A 24,650-nucleotide genomic window follows, 5' to 3' on the forward strand; every position below is an offset into this window, starting at 1 on the left:
CGCCTCACTGGCGATGGACTCGAGATCTTCACCCACGTCCTCCACTGAGTCCCCGTCCTCCTCCGGGAGGTCGCCGCTAGCAGCCGGCCCGTCGACCGCACGAGGTACGGCAAACGGCCCGGCCGCTCCATCAGGCCCTGTCTCTGCCCCGATCCCACCCCCAGGATCGTAGGCAGAGGAGTCCCCACTGGGCTCTTTTAGAATTGGTGCTGGGTCGGGAAGCGACAGCGGAAGGGGTTCCTCCTCCGCCCCAGGAACCGGGGAACAAGGAGAGACCCAGCCATAGAAAATCCCCAGGCCCTCCAAGCGCTCCAGCTCCAAAGTAGGGGGCGAGGGTGGGTGTTCCTCCCCCTCCCCGCCGCCACCCCCCGGCCCAGCATCTACAGTGTCATTAAAAGTGTTAATATTTTGTATTTCTGCCGAGTCGAGCAAATCCCGGGGGAAGTTGGATATTGGCTGGGCGGGCTCAGGTTCGGCCTTTTCGGCCCCGCCCGCCTCAGTCCCCGGGACGCCCGACCCGGCGGCTATGCATTCTTCCGCTGGCCCCACGCCCCCCACGACAGGCAGATCTTTCACGCCATCCCCGGGAGGCAGCGGCTGGGCAGCCTCGACTGCCTCACCCTCCCCGGGGACAGACTCCTCTCGCCTACAGCGCAGTTTGGGGGCGACGGTGGGGGACGCGGGACACGCGGCGGGCACCGACTCCTCCGCGGAGGGATGTTGTTCCCCCCCCGCCTCATTGGAGCGGCGCCTCCTTTTTTTCCTGGGGGGGCACGGAGACAGGGAGACACCCGTGTCTGCCGGGGCCTCCCGCTCCACTCCCCCCTTTTTCTTATCTTGCCCGCGCCCGAACCCCTCTGCGGTATTAGTCAAGGGCACGGGCTCAGGGCACCCCGCGCTCGCCGGTGACGGGGTTGGGCCGAGCGCGGTGAACAGCTTGTCTGGTGCACTAAGGGGACCCGCTTCTAGGTGTTTCGCCTTCTTCCGCGCCTTCTTTCCGGCCGGACGCTCTCCCTCCCCCCCGCCGGAGGCCGTGAAAACAAAGGCCCCCGACGATGCCCGCGCACCCACAGCTCCCGGCATGCGGACGCTACTAGGGGGAGGGGTGGCGGCGGCGCCAGCCTTGTCCGCCCTCGGTGGTTTGGCGGCTTTGGAGGCGGAGCAGTTCTTGCGAACGTGCCCCACCTCCCTGCAGGCATGGCACCGCACGCCATCCGACGTCCAGAAGACGCGGTAGGCAGTCCCCTCGTGCACCACATTAAAATTGCCCTCTGTCGTCTCTTCCCGCGCCAGCCGGACAAAGAGCTGGCAGCGGAAGGAGAACACATGGTGCAGGCTGTTCTTCCTGAGGCCAAGCGGTATGGGGTTGATCCCCGACCTTACCTCCCCCGGTTGGTGTAGGTGAGGGAGGAGAAGTTCAGCGGGAACAAAGGTCGGGACGTTTGATAGAATGACCCTCTGTGCGGTGGCCTCGAGAGGGTCCACCGGCAGGAACGCCCCGCCCACCGTGAGCCCCTTTTCAATGGCCAGGGACACCGCCCGCTCCGACCCCAGGAAGAACATGGCCTTCCCAGACATCTTGGAGGCTGCGACAATGGCCGAGGGGCCGACTACCCCAGCCATCGCCCGCACGCACTCCTCAATGCTCATTGTGGGGTGAGTGTAGCTCTTGACCCCGTGTTTCGTAGTTATAAGTCTGAATGGTGGCAGGGCAGCAGGTGGCGCAGGAGGTGCCGTGGATGTGGATGCCGCCTGTGCATAAGTCCTAGCTGGCCCTGCCACCGGCGTAGATGGGTTCCCTTTAAGGGCTACACCCACCCCAAAGTCACAGGCCTTAATGGTCTTTAAATGGCCTCGTTTAATAGACTGAGCAGAGGAGCTCTTAACGAGGCACACCTCTCCCCTAGTTGACAATTGGGGAGGGGCCTTGCTCCCTCTGCTCAGTTGTCTTAAATGTTTTATATTTTTCCAATCAATTTGGGAGGAAAAGGGCTCTCAGAGAGAGAGGGGAGAGACAGAGAGTAACAGAGAAAGAGAGAGGGGGTTGGGAAGGGGGAAAACTGCGAGGGCAGGTCTCCCCTCGCAGCTGTGGGTGGGTGCAATCCCCAGATGGCAAACAAAAATAGTCTTTGGGGTGGTCTTCGGGTGAGGGGAGAAGATGTCTTCACCTGGTGCAGCTGGAGCCACACAGGCACACACTCCCAACGATGTTTAATTAGGGTGGATTAATTGTTTCTTCAGCCTGGTAGCTCCAGCTATCCCAGGCTATACAATGGGGGAGGGGTGCTTCAAAGGTGTGTGGGGCCTAGTTGTAAGCAAGGCCCCCACACACACTTCCACACACACACCCCCCGCGATGTTCCGGCCCCCGACTGGTCTTCTTTCCTCCCCCCACTGATACACAAAGTCTTTTAGGGACTGCACTAATACACCCACCTGTAGAATGGTAGAGTCTCCCTCCTTCCACACTGGATGTTGTTGTTGGTCTTTCCCCCTCTCTCCAACTCTTTGTAGAAATGGTGAAGTTGTTCAAGTTTTCTGCTTTCTCCTCATCTCCCTCTGGGTGAAAGTTGGTGGTGAAGCCCCTTCCTTCCTTCCTTCTCTTCCTGGGCTGATTCACAGGCCCAGCCAGGAGCAAAAGCAGCAGCTCCTTCTCTCACTGCTCACAGCTCCAACTGTTTAGGCCACGCCTCCACTGCTCCACAATTGGCCCTTGTGCATGAAGTTAGTTTGCAGGTGCAGCAGGTACTCAGGAAGGCGAATGGAATGTTGGCCTTCATTGCGAGAGGGATGGAGTACAAAAGCAGGGAGGTCCTGCTGCAACTGTATAGGGTATTAGTAAGGCCGCACCTGGAGTACTGTGTGCAGTTTTGGTCACCTTACTTAAGGAAGGATGTACTGGCTTTGGAGGGGGTACAGAGACGATTCACTAGGCTGATTCCGGAGATGAGGGGGTTACCTTATGATGATAGATTGAGTAGACTGGGTCTTTACTTGTTGGAGTTCAGAAGGATGAGGGGTGATCTTATAGAAACATTTAAAATCATGAAAGGGATAAACAAGATAAAGGCAGAGAGGTTGTTTCCACTGGTAGGGGAGACTAGAACTAGGGGACACAGCCTCAAAATACGGGGGAGCCAATTTAATACCAAGTTGAGAAGGAATTTCTTCTCCCGGAGGGTTGTGAATCTGTGGAATTCTCTGCCCAAGGAAGCAGTTGAGGCTAGCTCAGTGAATGTATTCAAGTCACAGATAGATAGATTTTTAACCAATAAGGGAATTAAGGGTTACGGGGAGAGGGCGGGTAAGTGGAGCTGAGTCCACGGCCAGATCAGCCATGATCTTATTGAATGGCGGAGCAGGCTCGAGGGGCTAGATGGCCTACTCCTGTTCCTAATTCTTATGTTCTTATGTTCTTATGTTCATTGCTAAGGACCGCCACACTTTACGGCAGAAGGTCTAAAACTTTTAACGCTACCGCCCATTTGATATCGCTCGTGGTAATGCCCATTTTCAAAAGTGGAGATGAGGTGGTTTGAGAATAGGCGAGAAGATGGCGATCTAAAAATCCTTTTTTAACGCCCACGCCGGAAATATCGCCCAAAAAAGTGGAGGTTCTAGGCCATGGTCCCCTAGTTTTAGTTTCCCCTATGAGTGGAAATATCCTCTCTGCATCCACCTTGCGAAGCCTCCTCATTATCTTATATTTTTCGATTAGATCACCTCTCATTCAATTGAGTATAGTATAGCAATGAGTATAGACCCAACCTACTCAACCTATCTTCACAAGTCAAGCCCTTCATCTCATGAATCAACCTAGTGATCCTTCTCTGAACAGAATGTAATGCAAGTATATCCTTCCTTAAATACGGAGACTAAAACTGTACGCAGCACTCCAGGTGTGGCCTTACCAATACCCTGTACTGTTGTAGCAGGACTTCTCTGCTTTTATACTCTATCCCTCTTGTAATAAAGGCCAACATTCCATTTGCCTTCCTGATTGCTTGCTGTACCTGCATACTAACTTTTTGTGTTTCATGCACAAGGACCCCCAGGTCCCTCTGTATTGCAGCAGTTTGCAATTTTTCTTCACTTAAATAATAATTTGCTTTTCAATTTTCTCTGCCAAAGTGGATAACCTCACATTTACCAACATTATACACCAAATGCCAAATTTTTGCAAACTTACTTAGCCTGTCTATATCCCTTTGCAGATTTTTTGTGCCTCTTCATAATTTGCTTTCCCAGCTATCTTTGTATCATCAGCAAACTTGGCTACATTGCACTCAGTCCCTTCATCCAAGTCATTAATATAGATTGTAAACAATTGAGAACCCAGCACCGATCCCTGCGGCACCCCATTAGTTATGGTTTGCCAACCGGAAAATGGCCCATTTAACCTGACTCTGTTTTCTGTTCGTTAGCCAATCCTCTATCCATGAACATTTATCTTGTGCAGTAATCTTTTATATAGCACCTTATCAAATGCCTTCTGGAAATCCAAATACCCATCCACATCCACTGGTTCCCCCTTATCCACCGTGCTTGTTACTTCCTCAACGAACTCCAACAAATTTGTCAAACATGATTTCCTTTTCATAAAACCATATTGACTCTGCTTGATTGAATTATACTTTTCCAAATGTCCTGCTACTGCTTCCTTAATAATGATCTCCAGCATTTTCCCAATCACAGATGTTAGGCTAACTGGTCTATAGTTTCCTGCTTTTTGTCTGCCTCCTTTTTTAAATAGGGGCGTTACATTTGCGGTTTTCCAATCCACTGGGACCGCTCCAGAATCCAGGGAATTTTGGTAGATTACAATCAATGCATCCACAATCCCTGCAGCCACTTCTTTTAAGACCCTAAGACCCTAAGATGTAAACCATCAGGTTAGGGGACTTGTCTGCCTTTAGTCTCATAGAATTTTAGATAGGATCACTGCCTAGAATTTCTTGGAAAGCAGTGACAGGATCGGTCCAAGTCAGCATGGATTTATGAAAGAGAAATCATGCTTGACAAATCTTCTGGAATTTTTTGAGGATGTTACTAGTAGAGTGGACAAGGGAGAACCAGTGGATGTGGTGTATTTGGACTTTCAAAAGGCTTTTGACAAGGTCCCACACAAGAGATTAGTGTGTAAAATTAAAGCACATGGTATAGGGGGTAATGTACTGACGTGGATAGAGAACTGGTTGGCAGACAGGAAGCAGAGAGTCGGGATAAACAGGTCCTTTTCAGAATAGCAGGCAGTGACTAGTGGGGTGCCGCAGGGTTCAGTGCTAGAACCCCAGCTATTTACAATATACATTAATGATTTAGATGAGGGAATTGAGTGTAATATCTCCAAGTTTGCAGATGACACTAAACTAGACGGAGGTGTGAGCTGTGAGGAGGACGCTAAAAGGCTACAGGTTGACTTGGACAGGTTAGGTGAGTGGGCAAATGCATGGCAGATGCAGTATAATGTGGATAACTGTGAGGTTATCCACTTTGGTGGCAAAAACACGAAGGCAGAATATTATCTGAATGGTGGCAGATTAGGTGCAATGAGACCTGGGTGTCATGGTACATCAGTCATTGAACATTGGCATGCAGGTACAGCAGGTGGTGAAGAAGGCAAATGGTATGTTGGCCTTCATAGCTAGGGGATTTGAATATAGGGGCAGGGAGGTCTTACTGCAGTTGTACAAGGCCTTGGTGAGACCTCACCTGGAATATTGTGTTCAGTTTTGGTCTCCTAATCTGAGAAAGGACATTCTTAGTATTGAGGGAGTGCAGTGAAGGTTCACCAGATTGATTCCCGGGATGGCTGAACTGAGATATGAGGAGAGACTGGATTGACTGGGTCTGTATTCACTGGAGTTTCGAAGGATGAGAGGTGATCTCATAGAAACACATAAGATTCTGACGGGACTGGACAGGTTAGATGCACGAAGAATGTTCCTGATGTTGGGGAAGTCCAGAACCAGGGTACATAGTCTAAGGATAAGGGGTAAGCCGTTTAGGACTGAGATGAGGAGAAACTTCTTCACTCAGAGAGTTGTTAACCTGTGGAATTCCCTACCGCAGAGAATTGTTGATGCCAGTTCATTGGATATATTCAAGATGGAGTTAGATATTGCCCTTACGGCTAAAGGCCCTTACGGCTAAAGGGATCAAGGGTTATGGAGAGAAAGCAGGACAGGGGTACTGAGGAAATGATCGTCCATGATCCTATTGAATGGTGGTGAAGGCTCCAAGGGCCGAATGGCCTACTCCTGCACCTATTTTCTATGTTTCTATATTTCTTCAGAGCTGCTCCTGCTCTGTTGTCGTACCTTCGCCAGTAAGGTGGTAGAAATCCCATTTGCACACATCAGTGGAGTTTCTGCTGTACTTCAGGCAAAGTTACAGTGCTAGAATGCCAGACATTATCAGGAAATTGCAGGCCATGGAATGTTACAGCACAGTAAGAGGCCATTTAGCTTATTGCGGCAACTCTCTGTAAGAGCCACCACTTCCTCCCATCCCCTGCTCATTGTTCAGATGCTTTTAAGTTTTTATCTTTCAGAAATGTTATCCACTTACCTTTTAAAAGCTGTTATGGATTATGTTTCTGGTAGCTGTTTCCATGTTCTAACAAACCACTATGTAAAACATTTTTCTTATCCTCTCTCTTCATTCTTTTGATGATGATCTTAAATGCTGGTGGCATGGGGCTTTTCGAAATATACTTTTTATTGTCTATACATTAGGTGGATAAACAGGATTCCTGCCGCTCAAGGAAATTTCTGCCCTAGAAAAAAGGGCAGAGGTATAAGGGTTAGCACATAAAGAAAAGGGTAAGCAGCAGCAGATGAGTGGCAGTGCAATGCAGCAGCAGGTTGTTATGCTGAGAGTGCATGTGCTGTGTATGAGTTACATTGCAATAGAAAAGGAAGGGAAGCTCCAAAACACAAAATGCTGTCTACCAATGAAGTTGATGGCCACCTCCTCCATTGGTGTCTATTTTTATCAGTACAACTCACAAACACACTCACAACCTTAAGATGGCAGAACTCTTCGGAACTCTAGTCAGGTGACCTGTTCCCTCTTTATTTGTACACAGCACTGGCTGCAGTGCCACAGGAGTCCACAGGTGGAGCTATATATATTATACTTCACCCTCCTTAATGAAAAAGTAATTATAACAAAACAATCATCATACATAACTTGCATGGTTATACATAACAAAAGATATGGACTTATTTTGCCATATTTAAAAATCAAGCTTAACCACTTGTTTTCTGTTTCGAAGAGGATACCTTCACTCTCAAACAGGACATTCCAAACATGGTGCCGAATTTAAACTCATTCGAGGCTGACCCTGAGGAAAGTTTTCCTCCAAGGGATGCCCTTGATTTCCATTTGAGCTCTCTCTAACTTCAAACTGTTCATCTGCCTGACTCGGACTCAGACTTAAATTCTGACTTTCTCTTGGATTTGTTTCCAGTACATTGGATGTAGGATATGCTACTGGTATATCAAAACTATCTAATGTCAGAAATAATTGAATCATTCAACTACTTTCACATAGGTAAAATATGGTCAATGTGAACAAATCTAACCTGTCCATGATCAAACACTTGAACAAATATGTGCGAGGACCACATATCTTCACCACACTTACTGGTAAACACTTTAACCATTTATGGTGATGGTTCTTCACTTTCACCTTCTGATTTAATTTCACACTTCTCTCTTTTACTCTACCTCTATCATGATTCTCTTTCTGTCTTAATTGTTTCTCTTCTACGGACTGTGCCAAGTTTGGTTTTAATGAGAATCTGGTTCCGACTGTCGTTTGAGAAACAACTCTGCTGGTGTTCTACCAGTAGTTGTATGAGGAGTATTATGATATGTATTAGAAAATTAGCCATTTTGTGGTCCAATGACAACTGTCATTTCTTTGGATTTGGATCCAACTTCTGTTTAATGAGCGCACTCTGCTGCATCATTTGAAGCAGGATGGTACGGTGGAACCTTGGTATGTTTCACACCATTTTTGCTCGTGAACTGTGCAAATTCTTCTGAACGAAATTGTGGTCCATTATCAGAAACAATTTCTTCTGGGAGGCCAAATGAAGAAAATAATCTTCGTAAAATGTCTAATGTTTTACTTGTTATTTTCCACATTGGAAACACCTCGATCCACTTCAAATGGCTATCAATCACAATGTACATTTCTGTTGTCCTTCTAGCTCAGCAAAATCAATATGTTAACTTTACCACACTTGGGAGGCCATTTATGGTTACTTTATAATCACCACACAATCTTACCTTACCATCGGACTTTGGTACAACAACAATGGGTATAGCCTAATTACATAGATCTATCTTTGAAATAATGTTCTCAATCTCTAGTCTATTGAGTTCTTGCTCAACTTTCTCTTTGAGTGCATATGGTACGGAACATGGCTTGAAGTAAACCGATCTAGCTTCCTTCTGTATCCTTGCACTCGCCTTGAAGCCTTGGATCGGACTGCCCGTTTCGCAGAACACCTTCGGATAATTCTTGATGACATCATCCTTTGATGCAAATCTCATTTCAACACAAAAAAATCTCACTCCAATCCAGCTTCAGTGATCCCAATCAATTTCTTCTTGAATGGCGGAGTAGGCTGCTCCTATTTCTTATGTTCTTATATTCTTCCTAGTAAGGCAGGCTTGTCTCCTGCCACTACTAATAGAGGCAAGCTCTGAAATTGATCCTTGTATTTTACCAGTACGGTGATACGACCTACTACAGGAATGTTCTTTCCCAAGTAGCCTCGCAGCTCTATCTTGGATTCCTCCAGTGGGAAATCACACAATTTGTCGAAGTATAGCGACTCCGGTACAACACTCATGGACGCATCAGTGTCGATTTCCATGGGCATCTTGGTTCCTGCAACATCTATGTGGATTATGATACTTTTCGAATCATTGTTAGTTAATCTCATGCTCCTAATGATGTGTAGCTCTCATCATCATCATAGGCAGTCCCTCGAAACGAGGATGACTTGCTTCCATGCCAAAAAAGGATGAGTTTACAGGTGTTTCAATGAAGGACCTAATATGCCAGATCCAGAACTATATCTTGAAGGGTGGAAGATGCCTGTGCGTGGATTTTTTTAACGTGTGGTGGCCGTTGTACACCAGCTACCACACGGGCTTGACAGAGCTAGGTCTTGGTCCAGTGGCAAAGGTTATGCAAGATGACTGGAGACCTGCTCTGCTGCACGGGTCAGGTGCTCACACATATCGCAGTGTGGGCTGTTGTTTTTCTTCCAAGCTATGTAGTCTCTGGGGATTTCTACTTATAACTTTGAAAGCTGGTTTACCCTTCATTCGGCATGCCTTCGCAAGATGCCCAGTTTTTCTGTAAATGAAACACTCTGCCTTCACATATGGACAACTTTGAGCACTGTTTTGTCCCAGGCACCCAGGCAGGACTTCAATGCTCTGTTAGCATTGCCAGTTTCTGAGATCTTGGGGCCCAACTGCCTTTTACTTTTAACCTGCAGGCGATTCACCTCGGTTGTCTAATGACTGGAAATAGTATGCAATTCTCGGGAATATTGGTCAGCCATGTCCATTGACATCGCTGCCTGACAAGCTAAATCAAAAGTCAAGTTAGGTGTTGTAAATAACTTCCTTCTGATCGCATAATTTTTCACCCCACAAACAAAGCGGTCATGCAATGCTCAGTCTTGAAAGTTTCCAAAATTACAATGAATAGATAGCTTTTTTAATGCTACAATGTACTCACTGATATTTTCTTTGGTTAACTGATCTCGTATTCTGAAAGGATAACTTTCAGCAATTTCCAGGGGTTATGAGTTCTGTCCTTTGGCTTGACAGGCACAAGCAGTTTTTTTAGGGTTTCTTACACTTCGGGCCCTGCTTCAGTTAAGAAAATTGCCCATTGTCTTTCCAACACCACCCAGTTATGGTTTTCATCATTGGGGACTTTGATGGTATTATTTGCGGTGAAAAACATTTCTAGCCACTCCACATACGCTCTGAAACTTTCACGGTCACATTGAAACTCCCCCAAGCACCCTATTATTCCCATAGGTGCGGCTATCTGGACTCTGGCAGTTCAGACAAGTGTGCTTGTAATTTCCCTTGGATTTGTAGCTGTTAATCAAAACAGAGAAGCTCTCAAAGTCTTTCTGTTGGTTGGCTGAATCCTCCACCAAAACAAATTGCAGCGTTTTTTTTCCCCTTTATCTTATCTTCATTGCCATTGTTATAACTTCAGTGCAACTCACAAACATACTCACAACTTTAAGATGGCAGAACACTCCGGAACGCTAGTCAGGTGACCTGTTCCCTCTTTATTTGTACACAGCACTGGCTGTAATGCCACAGTAGTGCACAGGTGAAGCTATATATATTACAGTGTCAGAGTTTGCAGTATATTGAGACCTCCTCTTGTTCTTGTACTCACCCTTCGGTGTTGTGTCAGCTTGTCCTGCAAGAAGAGTAGAGCATGTCACGTTAAAGGGATTTGAAAATGTGTCGGGCATCTTGACATCATGTACATACTGAGAGCAAGAAACAAGTGTGGGCAATGTCGGGGGCGCGGGGAGGGTTGCAGTTGAGAGGGCAGATCCTGAGTTTGTGAGTGCAAGCAGAAGCAGATGTTGTGAAGTGCCTTGTGATTGGAGGTGAGGCATGGGAAGTAGTGGAGGGAAGGATTGATCATTTTGGGGCTAAGCTGGGATGATGCAGGGCTGTTGAAAAAGTAAGAGTTGTTTAATCGCTCCACCATTGCCGGCTGTACTTTCAGCTGCGTAGGCCCTAAGCTCTGAAATTCCCTCCCTAAACCTCTGCATCTCTCTATCTCTCTCTCCTTCTTTAAGACACTCCTTAAAAACTATCTCTTTGACTTAGCTTTTGGACATCTGTCTTTATTCTGTTTATGTGGCTCGGTGTCGAATTTTGTTTGATAACGCTCCTGTGAAGCATCTTGGAATGTTTTACTAAATTAAAGGAGCTATATAAATGCAAGTTGTTGTTGAGAGATGGGAGCCATACCATGGCAGCCCTTGTCAAGTGTTCCTTTTGCACTGCAGCCAGGTCCTTGGAACAATGCTGCTGGCAGTGACCTGCATTACCACCTATTACTGCTGGCGAATTTCACAAAGCAGCCATCGCTCATTGCAGGAGAAGAGATCCTCCTTCCTATTGCTCACTTGCTTTATGAACATCTCCATGACTACATCAGAGATACATGGGGCCTTGGAAAATGTCATGTTGTCTTCCCTTCAGACACTTTCTCTCCATTGATCACCTTTGAAAAGGTCACTAACCCTTGAAGGGGATGCCGACTGCTTTTAATTAGCGGCTGTCTTGGCATATTTCCTGAGCCACTCAATCGGCGAGCTTCCTATAAGGAGCACAATTAGCGCCAGAAACTGGCTTGTTCAATGTGAATGATGCTTGACAGTGAAAATTGATTGGGATTTCTCAATCAGATGGGCAGAGTGGACGATCTGCTCACCACTCGCCAAATATGTGCTAGAAACGCAAATCGCCCCCGAGTAATCACGTAACCATTGAGTAAAAGTCAATTAATCTGACATTAATGAAAATGGATTTACTATGGCTCCCTGCTTGTTATTTGGAGGAATTTCAGTACCAATATTATAACTGGTTTGTGCTATCTCAAGTGCATGTGAGTACTCTAGATGCTTACCAACTGACGAGGATTTCAGAAGTTAACCATTTATGAGCCATCTATTTCCATCTTTTTTTAAATGAAACACTTAAATGAAGTGCTAAAGGGTTGAAAAGAATAGGAGACAAGAGAAAATAAATCAAGTAGTGGTTAGGTGCTGCCAAGCTTGTATGTAAAAGCTTGTAGATGTTGAAGGAAGTGAAGACTGATGAAGGTTAGGATTTACACAATTGAAGGTTTATGTTGACACTATAGCTGTAGCAGAGGAAATCATCTGCCTCCATTGTTGTGAAAATTGTCAAATTTGGCAAAATGAAATAATATGGGTCACAGCCAGTAGGAAAAGTAAAATTTGTAGAGATCTCTTTTTTCAAGTGATTAGTGAATGTAATGCAATCCGCCTTTAAAGTAGGATTTGGTAGTTGTAAATGAACAATGCATTCCAATGACTGATATAATAACACAGAAAAGTTGGTATCTGGATTAGTATGATGATGATGTTTCTGTTTGTATGTTTTGTAACAGATATTAGTGGAAGGTACTGTGGGAGATAACTTAGGAGGAGACATTGGAATTGATGACCTGTCCTTCATGGATTGTGCTCTCTATAATGGTGAGTGTATTATTTATTGTTCAATTTTAAAAGTAGTTTCAGAGGCATTTATTAACATTGAGGATTTGACCTCCTTTAAGTGCCCCTTGCACTGTTACACTTTGAACTGAAAGGTACTGTTGGAAAGAATATAACTGCAGTGTGGCTAAAGGGAGCAGGCAATTTGTCATCATTCATTGTATGGTTAACAGTCAAGGAATTTATAACCCGAATAGAGACAGTTGGTAGTAAGATTGTATTTAATGCCACATAAACCTAAAGCAAGTGTTAAGCATGGACCTTGCACAATATTTCAAAAAGTAGCATTGATAGACGATAATATATATCGATCGAAGAATCAAAACCAGATAACACAACAACAATTTTCATTTATATAGCGTCTTTATTGTAATTAAATGTCCCAAGGCACGTCACAGATGAATAATCAAACAAAAATTTACACCCAGCCAAAGAAGGAGGAATTAGGACCGATGACTAAAAACATAGTCAAAGAAGTAGGTTTTAAGGAACATCTTAAAGGAGGATGCAGGGGAAAGAGGTGGAGAGGTTTCGGGAGGGAATTCCAGAGCTTAGAGCCAAGACAGCTGAAGAAATTGGAAGAAGCAGTGTTCCCCAGATGCCAGAGTTGGAGGAATGCAGAGTTCTTGGAGGGTTGTAGGGCTGAAAAAGGTTACAGAGATAGGGAGGGGCGAAGCCATGGAAAGATTTGAACACCAGGATGAGAATTTTATAATTGAGGCATTGATGGTCTGGGAGACATTGTAGGTTAGTGAGCACAGGGCTGATGGGGAATGGGACTTTGTGCGATATGGACAGAAACAGCATAACAATTAGACATCTAAGAAAGGGAAGATTGAAAACCACTTTCAAAATAATTTCTACAAAAGTATTTTTACGTAGATTAATTTTGTATAAGCCATACTAATTGCATTATCTGCTAGTAATGATCTGACGATTATTAATGGATGAAGCTTCAGTGATTACTTTCTATCATTAATTCTTCAGTGTGGATGTTGTGATGGATCAATGACATAATGACATTGAACACATTGGCCATCACAGGCCTGCCATGACCATTGCTTCCAGCTAAGAATATTATAATAATACCCCTATAGTGAATTTCACAACATATACTACAAGGTATTCCTGCCTTAACTTCGCTCCACTTCAGGTTTTCCTAACCACATGCCAATCGAATAGGTTGAGTGCAGGATCTATTCTTGGACCTCTTCCATTAACTGACTCTTAGCAGGTACACAACTGCAGTCTAGAGCCATCCTCTGGTATCCATCACCCATTTCCCCAGGAGGAGAAATAGGGAAGTGTTCTCTGCTCTTTCCACAACATTGTTCCTGAGACGGAAATCATTTGGCTACGAGGATTAAATGCTTGCTATGGTGAAGTTGTATGTCATCACACTGCCACACCCTGGAGTCATTTCATGACTGAGACACATCTTGATGTGACAGTCCTTATTGTCTATTTATCAGCTGTCATTTATCCTTCATTAACCTATTGCCATTCAATACTGTATTGTAACCCATAAAGTTACAGATCCAATCTGTACATTTGGTGCCTGATTGTTACTTGACTCTCACTGAATTTTTAAAAAATCACAATTAAAAAAACTCATGAACCAATTTACCACTTAATTAATGATGATTGGAGGCATCATCCTTGTGTGTTCTATATTATCGCATTTTAAAATTACTTGGCTCTTTCATAATATTTTTTAAAACACAAATTTAAATCATTTACTAATCTCTCATTAAACAAAAAAGGTCTCAAGGAAATCTTTCCCACTTCTACAATGTTTGCAAATGATTTTTAGTTTCAGACTTTTCTCGGAAATGACATTAAGGGTTGTGTTTTATATCGCTTCACCTGTCAGTCATTGTAAAGCGTCTGGAACAGGTGCTTCAAACATGACTGTGAGTGTCAGAATGAAAATCAAGGTTTTAGCCTTCAGTGTGGAAGTAATAAAATGAGTATAGTATTAAATGTAAAGAACTGAGATGGCAGCAGAGAAAGAGAAGATCACTGAATTTAACACTATTCAGAGGCAGTTTGCAGACCTCTGAAGAGCCTACGCTATTCCATCAACCGCCTTGAGCGATTGGGTAATGTCTGGAACAGGCTGGAATGAGAAGAAGACCAACAACTGCATTTATAAAGCATATTTAATGAACAAAAGAATCCCAATGCGCTTCACAGAGGCGTAAAGAAAGTATGCACTGAGCCAAAAAGAAAAGATTAGGAGGGCATCCAGAATTCTGGGGTTACTGTATTAAAATAAGTGGAGCAATTTTCAGAGTGAGCCAGGTTTTCAGCCCCATATGTACCAAAACATCCAATGCCATGATACATTATAAATAAAAATGCTTCATTTCTGTCACAAGCAATCCCTGTTGCATCTGTCAGTTTTCTTACAGCTCTCATCTTCTGGTATCAATGGAACAGCGTTCTGTTGAAAGTTAATGGGCTTAATTTTCCCCAGTGATTGGCGCCGTTTTTTTGGCGTACGCAGCTTTTTTTGGCGTAAGTTGAAAAATGTAAGTTTCCTCAAGGAATGTACACCAGTGTAACTTATGGAAGTTTTCCAAAAAAGATGTCTCCTTGGTCGGCGTATGTGACCACTCCCGAGAAATCTTCTGGTGAGTTAAGAAAAAGCAGCGTACCATTGAAAAATTGGCACGCCTTTGTTTTTCAGCGAAGTTTTGGAGGGAGTCAAGAAGACTTAAATATGCAAAATAAAGATTAATATTTTTTTACCTTAAAACGCAGTAAATGGAAGTTTGATGGAATTCTGTAAGTTTTCATATTTTCTGAACTCACACACCACCACCGAATGTCTGCAAACGGGGCTGGAGGGTCGGAGCGTCAGACGGCAGAATCAGTCCCGCGCCCAGACATGGGGTCGGCTGCAAAAGAAGCCAGGGGATGAGGTGGGGGGCTGTGGAAGGCAATTGGAAGGCATCAGAAGACTACACTATGCATCAAATGTAGCCTGGGAGGTTGGGTAGTGGGGGGCGTTGGGCTTCCCTAACACTGCGCCTGCTCAGACCTAGGCGTGGTCTATACCAACCTGTGTGGAGAGAGAACAAAGAACCTTATCCTGCCTGCCTGCCGTTTTGAGCTTCTTGCAAAGGTAAAATTTAAGCATGGGGGCAACACTAACAATGTCATACCTTGTGCAAGCCTTTTGTATGATGGTGCTGCGGAGGAGACAATTGATTCGACGTCATCACATGACGAACTTCAGAGCACAGAGGGTGATGGGCAGGAGGCCTTACCCACATCGGGTATATCGAGACAGGCATTCGTACCTGCACCTGAGTGATGCAGTCTGTGTCAGAAGGCTGCGTTTCCGCAAAGAAGTTGTAACAGAGATCTGTGAGTTGGTAAAAGCAGATCTGCAACCTCGAAGCATCAGGAGGACTGCTTTGTCAGTTGAGATGAAGGCTACAGCTGCACTTTCATTCTATGCATCCAGATCGTTCCAAGCTACAATTGTGAATGTGTGCGCCATTTCTCAACATGCAACACATATCTGCATTCGACAGGTGACTGCTGCACCATATGCCCGGAGGAATGACTGCATAAAGTTCCCCATGACCGCCCAGGCAATGCGTGACAGGGTTGTGGGCTTCTCCAGGATTGCTGGCTTCCCAATGGTACAGGGCTAAATTGATTGTATCCATATTGAAGTTGCATGTTCAGCCATGAACTCATTGAATGGTGGTGTAGGCTCGAAGGGCCAAATGGCCTACTCCTGCACCTATTTTCTATGTTTCTATGTTTCTATCTATATCACCTTGTGAGCACCTTTGGAGGATTCTGAGATGTGCAGGAACAGAAAAAGCTTCATTATTGTGCAGCTCGTGTGTGACGACATGCATCGCATCATGTCAGTCGATGCAAGATACCCCGGGAGTACTCATGCTGTTCATCCTACACGAGAGCGTTATATCTGCCATGTTTCTGCAGCAGCCAGAAGGGCAGAGTTGGCTGCTGGGTGACAAAGGGTACAGCCTCGCCACCTGGCTCATGATGCCCCAATGCATAACCTGGATGGAAGCTGACCGGGATTACAACATGTGGCACATGGCGATGCACAGCATAATAGAGAGGACCATTAGCATCTTGAAACAGCATTTCCGCTGCCTGGACCATTCCGGAGACCACTTGCAATGTTCCTCTGAGATTGTCGGTCAGTTCACTGTTGTATGCTGCATGTTGCATAACTTAGCCATCATGTGGCAACAGCAGCTGGTAGTAGAAGACTCACCTAAGGTGAGAGTGACTGATGATAATGATGAGGAAGATGCAGATGACGAGGAGGAGGAGGAGAATGAGGATGAGGAAGCCATGCAACTACCTGAACCCGGAGCATGATGGCGGAGGAGGGCGGGCTGTCATGCTCCTTTAACGATTGCTTGAGCCCTGCGCCAGCAGCTCATCCGTGAACGCTTTGCTGCCTGAAGGCTCAGCGGCAACTATTCCACATGGACCATGTTTACTGTTTGGACCTGTTCCATAATGTAGTGTTGTGTTAATGGAACAAATGATGGAAATGATTCTTGTTTACTTCACAAGTTGTGTTAATAATCAAACAAATGATGGAAATGATTCAGTGATAATTTAAAATATATTTTATTCAAAAGTTTAACAAATATTTGTTTGTACTTAGCTTAACTTTAATAAACATATTCTTGCATCAAACTTTAAAGTTTTCACTCAAGATCACTTACAAACTTTAAGATCACTTACTAACTTTTAAACTTGTAAATTTACGTAACTTACAAAAAACTTTTAATTTGAGAACAGTTACAACAGTAACAACAATAATAATAACAACAACAACAGCAGCAGCAAAGAAAGGCTGCACCCATCTCTCCTCCTCCTTATTCTAAGACCGCCCGATACGCTTGGTCTTGGTGACTCCACCCTTGCCCACAGGTGATGGTGCAGCATTTCTTGGGTTGGTACCAAACTTACTCTTTCGAACATTTCAGGTAATGTGCACTTCTTGATGGGGGTCGGGGTGGGCGGCAGCCGGTAATGTGGAAGGCCAGCCTGGGGATTGGAGTGGGAGTGGCAGTTGATTCTGTCAATGACCACGGGGTCTGGGCTTGTTACCTTATTGCAGCAGCTAACTCTGACATTCCCTCTCTCATGTGTCCTGACAGTGTCTCAACTACCTCCAATATTTCTTCCCGCATGTTTGCTGCCAGTGCCTCAGCTACCTGCGACATTCCCTCCCTCATGTTCATCAACTGTGTCTCAATTACCTGCGACATTCCCTCCCTCATGTTCCCGGACAGTGTTCCCATTTCCCTTGAGAGTGTTGTTACTTCTCCCGACAGTCCCGATACCTCATCACCCACCCACTGATGGTATCCAGGAGTGATCGTGTAAGGTCAATGCTCTTCACACTCATTGTCATCATCTGAACCATATCTGTTAGATTCTGCACCTCAGGAGAGCAGTGTCGATCTCTCCTTCCCCTCCTCACGCTGGGTGAGGCTCGCTGCATCCCACTGGGACCCGCAGCCTCGGATGGTGGGGCCCTGGGTGTGTCACGCTCCGCCCCACTGGAATCCCCAGCCTTGGACTGTGGGAAACCATGGAATGTCTCACCAACACTCAAACCATTAATCAGGGAAGGGGCTGGCACCTCCACAAAATTGAGTACAACAGTGGGAACTTCATCCATTCCCTCCCCCTCCCCCTCCCCCTCCCCTTCACTCCCATGCTCTTGTTCTGGAAGGTGGGATTGGAGGATGTTTCCTCTTTAGGCTCGTCCTCGTCTGAATCATCTTCTGCATCATCAGGGTTGGCCTCAGCTTCTGCAAAATATAACAGAACAGACAACTGGTTAGCAACAGAGGAGGGGGCAGGGTGGGTTCCATGAGTAGGCTCACACAGCACAGGCAGCAGGCTCATTTGAAGGACCACAATGAATGATAGCACATTGCATCAACGGAAGCGTAGCTGACAGACATCCCCATGAACCGAAGCATGGCTAGCCCACGCAGTACCTAACATTTGGCAAAGCCAGACTGTGGAATTTGAAAAACTTACCCTCTCCCTCGAGTGGGGGCCCAGTTTGTGCAGTGGTGGTTGCTTTTTTCCATCAAAGCGTGACCCTCTCTTCCAAGGGTGTCAGTGGGTGCAGATTTGCCAGGCCTTCTCCTGTTTGAGTTCTTTCCTGTTTGTTGTGTGCCACTTTCCTTTGCACAGATGAAAATATAACTTTTTAGAGAAGGTGTCTTTCTGCTGGGTGGGACATACAGATGGTCATATTTACAATTGCAATGCCAGTGAATAAATGAAAATATTACTTACACTAACTACTTAACCAAGGTCCTGCCACTTCTTTTTGCAGTGGCTTCCAGACCTCGGGGTGGTCACCATTGCATAATAATCTTCTGCAAGTTGGTTCCTGCATTTCTTCATTTTTCACTCTACTCTGATTCTTAAACCTCAGAACTTATAGTGGGAAAGGACAACACATGGCATAAAATTTAGGCTTAACCCAGTGTCAGTTTTATTACACACAAAAACTGCCTAAAACTACAGGACTAGACTTCTGAGAGAAATCAACTGAAAACATACAATCACCTTCCTGGCTGTAGCTATTGTAGGTTCGTGGCCATTGGTTCCATGACCAGTTGATTCTTCTTGTGGAACTATTATGTGACCTCTGCTGGTGTCCAGCTCCTGCCATCTGCCCTCAATCACAGTAACCAGTGCCTCCACTTCATCCTGTAAGAAATTCTTGGTCCTTGCGCCGCGTTGCATCTTGTACTGCAGCTCCGATTTTTCCAATGATAATTAAAGTTCTCACACATGTAAGGTTATGAACCTTCAGAAAAGCACAAAAAGAGACCATGAACTAAAAATTGATTAATACAAACTTTTGGAATTTAATTTAAGCTTTTGCAATTAAGTTGGACAATTAATGACATTCTATGGTCAGGAACCAAAACTGACTTCATGCATAACAACAATAGAGTTGTTACATGAGGCCCTGAACTTGATTGACCAGGATGGGGAAAAACAAGCTCACTGGAGACACCAAGTCTGTAAAAAAGACTGGACAACAAAGGAATCACACCAGGTGCACATTTTTTGGGAACGAGGTGTTAAGATGAGAAATCAACTTGAGCCTTGCAGACTCAGTGTGCAGATGGGAAAACAGACGAGTCTATTACTGCAGTCAATCAACCAAGGGGACCACCAAACAATGTATCGATGCAAACACATTATCAAAACCGCAGTGGCGGGAGATCAGTCATAACGTGGATATGAATATGCGAGCTAGAAGCAGCTCAGGAGACCACAAGGGGACCAGTTCCATCAGTCGGGCTAGAAGCAGTCCAGAGCCACCAGTTCCATCAGTCGAGCTAGAAGCAGTCCAGAGCCACCAGTTCCATCAGTCGAGCCAGAAATAGCTCAGAGGTTACTCCATCAGTCGTCCAGCATCGTTCAGTGGGAAACGGAAGAGAGGTACCAAAGCGAAGTGAGGTACGGAACATACACGGAAGGAACAACACTGCAGAGAACAGCCAGAAGAAGAACCAACTGGTCACGGAACCAATGACCACGAACCTACAATAGCTACAGCCAGGAAGGTGATCGCATGTTTTCAGTTGATTTCTCTCAGAAGTCTAATCCTATAGTTTTAGGCGTTTTTGTGTGTAATAAAACTGACACTGGGTTAAGCCTAAATTTTGTGCCACGTGTTGTCCTTTCCCACTATAAGTTCCAAGGTCTAAGAATCAGAGTAGAGTGAAAAACAAACACCCTACACATATCACTCAAAGTTCTCACATGCACAACTGGCTCTTTAAAAATGGCTGATTGCAGACCGGGAGCTGTACTGCGCATGCGCGCCCATAGGAATCTTGTCAAAAATGTCCTTTTTTTTGCGCATGCGCAGAAGGGGTGGCATCATTTTTTCGGCGCAATCAGTTGGCTCCACCCCCCCCCCCCCCTCCTCGAGGCGACAGGACAGGCTGTGTGGTGTCAATTTTGAAAAATAGAGCGGGGAAACTTGTAACATTTATTTTTGGTGTAGTTCTGGTCTAGAAAAATGGGCAATACGCCAAAAAACGGCTTGGGGCAAAATTGAGCCCAATGTGAGCTTCCAACTAAGATAGGTCAACAGTCTGTTGAAGAAGAACTCTAAGGGGATCATGGTTTTGCATGTATTACCGTGGTTCTCTTTCCATCTGCCATTGTCCAGTGACAGCTCAGAAAGTTTAACGGTGCTATTTATTCCAGAGCTTGAATTCTAAGATGTGGAAACAGAGATAACAGAAACAGTAGTTCACAGATTTCCAGTGTATGTCCAGAATAGGGAAGGGATTCAGAGGGCGGCGGGGGGGGGGCTGATGGGGGTGGATAGAGAGGGAGCTTCTTTCTTCTTCTGCAGTTTATACAAAAATCCATTTCAGAACCAGAATAACTCTATAATTATTGATCTTGTTCAGGTGATTTACCAGCAACAGTTCCAACAACACCATCAGGACCACCAAGACCTTCCACACTTCCACCCAATAACTGCACGGTGAATGAATTCATTTGTAAAACAACCGGGGAGTGTGTTGACATCATCAAAAAGTGTGATTTCAGGGAAGATTGTTCTGACAAGACAGATGAATTGCCCTGTAGTAAGCATCCAGTTTTTTTTCGATACATAAATTATATATTGAAAGATAACATGGGAGAATTGAACAGTAAAATGTTAACCTCAGAAAATGCGTTTAACATGGAGAATTACAAAAATACAAATGATAGCAAAATAATATTTTGAAACAGAAATCAGATGATGTCAATATCGCCACTTAGATTAATATTATTGGAATCTCCTGTCTAGATCAGCTTACTATTTTTCACTGTTATGAAAATTTGAATGCAAACAGGTTTTCCATATGATTTTTATTCTCTCCTCTTTTCCTTAGTCTCACACTGATTTTTATCTTTTTCCTTGTCTGTTCTTTTTACTCTATTTCTCTTTATATGCCTAAATTGTTATTTTATTTAACTTTCTTTTCCCCACTCCATTTTTTAAAACTTATTTTACATTATCAGTCCCCTTTCTTCTTCCATTTATTTTATTGTCTCCATACACTTCTAATCTCTGTGATCTGCTTTCCCCATCAAATAGCTATCCCCGTATTCTCCCAGCAGTGTGAAAATTGGCTTCGATGGGGTAGAGAGTGCTATGCATTGCACCCGTTTTCAGGTGTACAATGGGTGCAAAACATACCAATTTAGCAATGGGAAGGCCTGAGGTAAATCTGCGCAGGCATTGGTCCAACTGCTAAATTCATGGGTCCCTATTATTTTAGGCGTCCCAAGCAGGTGCCTATAGCAAGCATTATGCCCCTTAAATATGAACGTTAGAGACCTCACACCTGTTGAAGGACCCAGTCAAGAAATTTGTTGTCACTGAGTGGAGCAGGCCTCGGGCCCGCCTCACTCAGGATTCTTCAGTGGTCTCCGCACCACCAATGAAAGATAGGTTTAAAGCAAAAAAATCTTTTTTTAAAAAGTTCGATTAGAGCTAGGAGGAGCAGGAGCTTCTCTGATTCCACATTAGTTGCAATGCCCCCCCCTCCCCCCACCCTCCAGTAGGCCTCCAGGGACTTGCCTGACATTGACCTCTTTGCTCGGGTGAGCTGCCTGTGGAAACACGGCTAGCACCTGAACTCTCACCCAGTATGCTGACCAGGCCCGAGGACCAATTAACATTGAACCTTCGCCCTCTCGGTTCAGGCACCCGCTGATTCTGGGCCCGAAAATCTACTCCTACATGTCTTTACTGCCCCTGTGGTACCACAGGTATCTGCTTAATGGTGGTGCTTACGTTTAAAAGTGTGGCAAGCCTATAACATGGAGTTGGACTGATGGTTTTGCACATATGCAAAGCTCCACTCACCAGCAACCCAACTGCTGTAACCTTTTTATTATGGAAAAGTCAATTCTTTGCTAACATTACCAAGTTTAAAAATAAAGTTTAATATACACTTCACAGTGAAATCAAAACAGTGGGAGACTGCTTACTCGAGGTAGTTTCACACTGCTTTTGCTAAAGTGAATCATACAGAGATTGTTCCACAATTCGACTCAATTTATTCCAAAATCTACAATAGGATTCTGCAGAGTGTTTTGTGTAGATTTATTAGAAATATTTCTGTAAGCAACAGTAGTAACGAGCCACAAGCTACAATGGAAAATTCTGCTATTTTCTCTCTACAGTTAGTAAGGTCTGTGATTTCGATAATGGGATCTCATGTGGTTGGAAACAGCAGATAGATTCATCAGCAACTGAAACTATCTTTCAATGGTTCACAGGACAAGGTTGTGCTATACATCCAGGCGAAGAGGGTAACAGACCAGCTACAGATCACACAATGTATGGGCTATATTTTGGTTTGGCTTAACGTTGATATGAACCCTATCCCCTGCTTTGATATTTTTATTTTACTCTGAACCCTAAGCAAAGACCAAGGCCAATAGTGCACCAGGGTTATAAAGAATAGGAGAGGACACAAGGTACCATCAACACTTATATGGTATGTAGGAAACGGTTTTAGACTATTTTACAGAGGAGTTGAAGGAGGACTCAAGCAGGCGATGGAGAATATTGGGATTGCTAGGTTCCTGGACTCTGTCAGAGATAATTTAGATTTACTGGAATTTGTGAAGCAAAATGGAGGGGATACAGCCCAGAAAAACATTGGAGAAATCAATTCTTGAGGCAATGAAGACACGCATGAGAGCTTCAATTGTAGAAGGAGACATATATTGGCACAGGCAGATGATGTTGCAAAGATGGAAAACTGGAGTCCGTCTAAATGTCCAGACATGTCAGCGCACCAAGCTCAATGTTTTGCACTACTAAACTCTCAACTAAGAAGTTTTCTAGAGTTGGAGTTGGAACCAGATACCTGTATTGGTTGGGATTGAAGAAGATGATATCAGCTTTCTGCTACTTAATGTAAGAACATTTAAACTCATCCAAAATTTGACAGAGGCAATTTTCAACTGCTGACTACCCGTTTCTTGCCTGTAAAGTGGAGGGCCAACAATTGAAGATCGGGGGGCAGGGTGGGCAGCTTGGCCACCCCATTAATGCCCAAGGCCTGCCCATTGTAAATGTACAAGCAGCCCACCTGAAAAGTTGGAAGACCGCAGACGTACACCAGTTGTAGCACCCCGATTGCAATTTTCGAGTACAAATGGGAAGATAATTTTTACTGTGTACATTTTGGCCATTTGTATCAGATGGTGAGCGGCCTAATTAGCGATCCATAAAGAGATGACTAAGGCCCACACAAAACACAGCCCAGGAAACCTATAATTTTGTTTGTTGGTTGGCCCAGGAGAAGCAGGACGGCTCATCCTGAGCCTCCAAAATGAAACCCAGCCTACTGCCCATTCAAGGCCCACAAAAGATTTGCCTCTCCCCTCCCTCCCTCTCCCCGTCTGACCTGCCGACTCAGCGTATGAGCAGGACAAGTTCCCGTGCTCCCAGAACCAGAACTGTGGTGGAGCAGTTGTTTGGCACCCACAGCTTGCTGGCGTCATACCACTGAGGCCTGGGCCTCAAAATGGCTCAGACATCAAGTCGGCACAAATGGAGGGGCGGAGCAGCTGCTCCACTGACTTGCAGCCCATTTCAGGTGCTACTTTCAATTCGCCTTGATATCTGGCTGACAGCTGGATAATATGGCAACAGCCTTGGAATTAATGGTGGTGGCAAAGAGTTATAGTTGGGTGTTATCTGATAATGTTTCTGGACAATGTCCATGAAGGATAGCATGTAGTGGATATATAAAAGGGAGGGGAAAGGATGGAACGCTGGAGAATGATGCAGGTGATTGTATGGGTGTAGCATGAGAAACCAATCCAAGAAATGCAAAAGCAATATTGGGACAGATAGACAGGAAAGAAGTATTGATTGTAAGATGAAGAGAAGACTTGAGAAAGGTAAGGAGTTTAACAGTTTTGAGGTCCTAAGAAAGGATGGGGTAGAGTAGAGTCGTTGTAAAAGATAATAATAGCAATGTGGATTGAAAATATCAACCACCATGGTTCTGGTTATTTCCCATCACCAATAATCCGGTAAATAAAAGCTTGGTTACGAAGAAACAGTCATTTTCTAAATTCTGGAATGGCCTGTTCCAATAAGATAAGGAGTGAGTCTACTGCAGCACACTTGGCAAAGGCCCAGATGCTATCAAGTTACCAGCAAATTTACAAAAAATCTATTTCCCAATTATTTGACTCGAGTCTAGAGGTTCTCAATTTGAAATGATTTTTTCAGTCGGTAAT

General features: G+C 44.8%; 1 protein-coding gene across 1 annotated transcript in view; it reads left to right on the forward strand.

Moving 5' to 3' along the window:
* LOC139264152 (MAM and LDL-receptor class A domain-containing protein 1-like) overlaps nucleotides 1-24,650 on the forward strand; it is an 886,997-nt gene that overhangs the window by 446,082 nt on the left and 416,265 nt on the right. The window contains exons 18-20 of the mRNA XM_070880238.1: nucleotides 12,215-12,302; nucleotides 20,801-20,980; nucleotides 22,572-22,728. Of these exons, the coding sequence (XP_070736339.1) occupies nucleotides 12,215-12,302; nucleotides 20,801-20,980; nucleotides 22,572-22,728 (425 nt within the window). The remainder of the gene's footprint in view (nucleotides 1-12,214; nucleotides 12,303-20,800; nucleotides 20,981-22,571; nucleotides 22,729-24,650) is intronic.

This window comes from Pristiophorus japonicus, chromosome 5 (assembly GCF_044704955.1).
Source record: "Pristiophorus japonicus isolate sPriJap1 chromosome 5, sPriJap1.hap1, whole genome shotgun sequence".
Taxonomy (NCBI): domain Eukaryota; kingdom Metazoa; phylum Chordata; class Chondrichthyes; family Pristiophoridae; genus Pristiophorus; species Pristiophorus japonicus.